Source organism: Aphanomyces astaci, assembly GCF_000520075.1.
Source record: "Aphanomyces astaci strain APO3 unplaced genomic scaffold supercont1.20, whole genome shotgun sequence".
Classification (NCBI taxonomy): Eukaryota; Oomycota; class Saprolegniomycetes; order Saprolegniales; family Verrucalvaceae; genus Aphanomyces; species Aphanomyces astaci.
The window spans coordinates 373,359-378,528 of NW_009798283.1; the positions used below are offsets into that span (position 1 = coordinate 373,359).

The 5,170-nt window shown below is 50.7% G+C and overlaps 2 protein-coding genes across 2 annotated transcripts; both read right to left on the reverse strand.

Annotated features, from left to right (window-relative positions):
• Positions 1-405: 405 nt before the first annotated feature.
• Positions 406-2,053, reverse strand: H257_08781 (hypothetical protein). The gene has a single exon (XM_009834820.1). It carries the CDS (start codon positions 1,883-1,885, stop codon positions 482-484), a length of 1,404 nt encoding a protein of 467 aa, XP_009833122.1. The 5' UTR covers positions 1,886-2,053; the 3' UTR covers positions 406-481.
• Positions 2,054-2,992: 939 nt separating this feature from the next.
• Positions 2,993-4,362, reverse strand: H257_08782 (hypothetical protein). Its single transcript, XM_009834821.1, has 7 exons — positions 4,223-4,362; positions 3,976-4,165; positions 3,834-3,891; positions 3,439-3,756; positions 3,319-3,357; positions 3,192-3,263; positions 2,993-3,137 (listed from the first exon to the last, which is right to left on the reverse strand). Exons 1-7 carry the CDS (start codon positions 4,356-4,358, stop codon positions 3,072-3,074), a joined length of 879 nt encoding a protein of 292 aa, XP_009833123.1. The 5' UTR covers positions 4,359-4,362; the 3' UTR covers positions 2,993-3,071.
• Between the last annotated feature and the right edge of the window lie 808 nt (positions 4,363-5,170).

Here is a 5,170-nt window from a genome sequence, read left to right on the forward strand (position 1 = left end):
CTACTGTATGAATGTGAATACGTATGATATATCATACTCCACATGGAGTACTAGTACATAATATGACTTGGACTTCCCCTTACGTTTGATGAACACCAACAGTTTGACCGAATAATCGTTGGTGGTTTCATCACATAAAAGTAATTCAGTGTACTTCGAATTAAATATTATTGTCGTCGCCTCACAATTCCCTAATTAAAAGAGTTCCACTGTTGTTTTGACCCGAAATACTGTTTCAATGAGGTTTATATGGAACTTTGTATGCTCAGCTCTTAACCCCTGCAGTTACCCCCGGAGATTTGCATCGTATGTACTCACCGGGGGTAGGACGGAGTACAGCAGTACTTCGGGACAAAACAACAGTGGAACTGTTGTTTTACAGCTGAGTACTGTACTGTACATTGCTCAAAAGATAAGTCCCTCTATGTTGTTTTGGTTATGCTACAAATTCTTGCTAAGTCGTCGAAATCAACGCGTCTGTCTAGACGTGGGAGATTGTTCGTAACGCTCCGTACGTGTCCTTGTCGTCGTTGACTAGTCGTTCGTACCACACAAGCAGCACAATGCCCACTGCTGCCATGATCAAGCTGATGAGGAACATTGGGGAGAACGTGGCAAAGAGCGCTGGGAGCAGCGGCAGCACGATGCGGCTCACGGACGCGGTGGAGCCGAGGATGCCCATCCACGTGCCTTGTTGCCGGGAGCCGAGGATTTTCGAGAAGGCCGCCACGGACACGGCCGTGATGAGCGGACTGCCGACACTCCACACGAAGAAGATGCCGAGCGCCATCTCGTTGAACGAAAGTGGCCACAAGAAGTACAGAAGCGTGTTGCCGACGACGAGCGCGGCTAAACCAATCAATAGCCACGCCGTATCGGCGATTTTGTGGCGAAACACTTCAATGGCGAGGTAGCTGAGCAGCCCCAGCAGGCCCATGTTGAACTGGAACGACGCGGCGGATGCGACGGCGTTGGCGTTCGAGTAGCCCGTCACGTCCAGGTACAACGGCACGTTGATCGTTTCAAAGATGGACAGTATGCCGCGGCCGATGATGTTGAGCACCATGAACACGCCAACCCCAATGTACACCAAGTTGGTCGGCAGTTCGTACGTCGAGTTGAGTAGCGGGGACGACAGCAACGCGGGTCCCTTGCTGGTGATGGAGGGTTTCTTTAGAACGGGGGTCGAGATGGGCGCGTGGTCCGAGTTCATGCTTTCGTCGTAGACAAAGAGCATCAGCGTCAGCGTGATCAAGTTGAGGATCGACAGGATGAACCCAGGGGCGGTGAGTGCATGCAGATGCAGCCCGAATATGTTGACGTCGACGCCCACAAGCACGGCACCCATCCCTGGCGTCAACGCGTACCCGAGGAACACCACCATGCACAGAATGGTCATGTACTTGAGTCGTTGGTCCACTGACGTCATGCGCGCGACGTCGGCGCGGCACACGCTTCGATTTCCAGCGCCAAAACCCACAAAAAAACGAGAAATGAGCAGCACTTGGAGGCTGCTAAGCACGTGCGGATCGGCAAAAAGGTAGATGATGTTCCCGACGATCCCCAGGGACGACGACAGGATGTACACCGTGCGGAACGTGTACCGATCGCACATCCAGCCAAACACAAACGACGAAATGAGGCGGCCGACGCTGAACACAGACGTGAGCATGCCCATGTCGACGAGGGTGCCGCCAAGGGACTGGCAGTAGAGGAAGATCGTAGGCATGACAATTCCGCGCGACGATTCCGCGGCGAACTCGATAAAGTTGATGAGGAACATTTGCAAGTACCAGTGCGCGGTTCGTCGAGGGCTCGCGGCCGGGGACGTGAGCGGACTCAGGTCCCGAGGAATCGACTGGTAGTTGACTTTCTCGGTGGTCATGATGTGTGGTGATGGAGAGATAGAAGGCTGCGCTCGGTCGACGTGCTGTGACGTGGTGGCTGGTGGGGTGTGGGGTGGCCAGCCAGAGTGCAAGTGGACGAACAAGGCGAAAGGTCGGTCCGTGGGCACTTCACTAGATTCGGATGCGACCAATCGCGTTGGGCTGAGTATACTGGGCAATGGGTGGAGTATCTGTCTCATTGAATAATGGTTCGAAAGGACGAGCCAATCACAGTCGAGATTGATCGTGGACGTGGCCAATCCAAACGCTTCATCCGACGGATTCATTGTGATTCAGCCAATCAAAACAATTGCGTGTGGATTCCACCAATCAGCAACCACACACATGTGACCTGTCTATGGTACAGTGTCCACGGCAAATTGCAACGATCATGTCATCATCACGCTTGGTTTCATATCAAATCAATCATTCCAAAGTATGGGCGGGTCGGCGGTCTAACGGAACGACTACCAGATATATACACCCAAGCGATACTGGTATACCAGTCCGTGACCAGTGCATTGGTGCAGCACGAGCAATGGACTGAGTCTACTACCAGTAAGTTTAAGTGCAAACGTGTAAGATACGGCCACAGCATTTTGATTGGCCAAACAGCACCCACCCACGCACTTCACGGGAACAGGCGCACTTATACGGGTAGGTCAAACTTCCCTGGGCATCCATCCCCTTTCACATGCGGAGATGTCAAAGAGCCACCAAGAAACCACGGATTCATCGACCACCACATACTGAACGAATGGATATGATGGCTATGCTGATGTACACGTATAAAATCTCATATTCCTGTGTATTATAGTACTGTACTAATTACTTGTGTGTTCTACAGTACAGTACCGTCCGTACTCATAATTTCTCCGACGGTAAGTTGATCGCCGGACCTGCGAAATATAATGCAAGTACCTATTACAATACTCATCAATGATAGCCAATCATAAGGCAATCTTCATTCTTTTAGCCAATCATACGGATTTGCTGGATTTTGTTGGCGGTTTGGCCAAGCACAGTACGTTGTCGAGCTACGATGTACCGGTAGTGCAGCTGCTGCTGGTCGTTCTGACAAAATTATCCGCTGCACGTGTGTGAAATGTATCCGCATCAACTGGCAATTAATTACACGTGTTAAGTGGGGTTGTATCTCCCAAACAGTGCGTGAAGAGCTAACAGTTACCCCCGCCTGACTTCGCCAAATTGAAAATGGCCAGTCTCGTTGGCATGAGCTTGTGCTTGTCGCTACGGCCAAATCCTTCATATATGCTAGATATATACAGTACACGAGTAACGTACCTGTCCTTGAAACACTTGGCGGCATTGCATGCACTGGATTGTGAACCCCCCCACGTCCGTGTATTGATGTGTCTACCCCCACCAACGTGTTCATCATATAAATCCCACCAATCTCGTGTCACTGTACCTGATGCGCTTCCACGGCTAAGACGCTAGCATGTTCCACCTACAAGATACGTAGAATTCACCACCAACATGGAGCATACATATATGACCCGTCCACTTTAGTTTGCTAGGGGCGTCCTACCTTGACAAAGTCGTTGATTGAAAACAGTGTTTTGTCGCTGTGGGGGCCGCGATGACCGGTCTCGGCAATGGCGTCGTAATGGATGCCGTCGTAGAGAAGGAAGAGGCGCTGGGTGAACCCTTGGTCCTCGCCATAACACAGCCGTGACATGCTCACGACGTCAAACACGAGCATCTCCACGCCAAAGTGCGCCGACAGAATCGACAGCTCGATCTCTCCGCCCCACGACTTGTCGTCCATGATCCATGCGCAGTATTCATCCACGGCGCGGCCGAGAAACGTCGGGTTGTACACGGACGGGTCGGATAAGATCTTGTCCTACCCTCAACGGAACAATGGGTTGAGTATGCATGAAGGGGAACACAATGGCGGCGACATTATAGTGGTTTGAATACCTTGACGATGGATCGAAGGGCTTGTCCGTTCTGCTTGTCGCCCTTGCCGAGACAATAGCTAAGAGTACGAGGTCATGCTGCGGTGGATGGCAAGGGTAGATGTGTCGTGATACGTGATGGGAACGAAGGAGTGACGATTTACCCGATCGCGTTGAAGAGACAACTGTTGTCGGCGGCAATGACTTTGCGGACAAACGTGGCTGTGGACGGTTTTGTCGATGCCAACGTGACTTCTTCCTTGAGGGTGACCACTGATCCCGACGTGATGCCCAGTTTTGTGAGCAGCTCGCTGTTGTCGCCAACAATGAGCTTGGGAGGGTACCCACTCAACACTGCCACAAGGGAAAACAAGTACACGGTGAGGTGGTTGATTCGGATAGAACACATACATGTCTGGTTGTCAGGAGTAAGGCCTGTCTCCTGAAGCAAGCGCTGCTTCAACTGCAGGAGCGTCGTGTCAGGCGCTAGTCCAGATAGCTTGATGGAGCCCTGCGATGAGTTCACTTTGAGGTTTATCGATGCCATCGCGATGCCAAATTATGAAGGTTCGTGGACATTTCTGATCCGGATAAACTAGATTCTAATCCGGATAAACTAGATTTCGGATAAGAATCCATTGACACACAACGAACATGTCGACATCTCCAAAGTTGAGAAATATCTCGAGTAGTGTCCAAGACGAATGCTTGAAGAACGCAAGGTACAGGAGTGAGCATCAGTAGAGCCTGTTCAAGTGCGTTGCATAGCCCAAGGAACATGTCCTATACCCAAGGACGATGAACACTACAAGTAAGGCGGTCCGTAGAAGTGTAGCGCCACTCTTTTAACATAAATTGGTATTAATAGGGAGATTTCGGAGATGAGTATTTATCTTTATCCTTAAAATAACCTCTGAAGCTTTATAGGGTTGAGGAAAACTCCGGAACTTAGTACCAGAATCCATGAAATGGGTCCATTTTGGGGATTCGAATCCTCGACCATGATTGGCCAGATCTGTTGACTTGTAATTGGCCAGATCTGTTGACTTGTGATTGGCCAGATCTGTTGACTTGGTGCAACGCTTTTCTGTTGTTGGCACTTCGAATGGAGCGTGGAGGTGGAAGCGTGGAGGATGACCCACATGAAGTGGAGGTCAATCAGAGGCGCGGTGGGAGCGAACAAGTTACTGATAACCTCCATGTTTATGCATAGTGACGTAGAATCATCACATGTATACACTTGTAGGAACTACGAAAAGCAACTTAGGCGGCGCCCGACGCCGCAGCTTAGTCAGCCGCGCCTAGCAGTACATCCGACAGGAGTTGTACCAGCGCATATCAACGATATCTTAAAAGCAC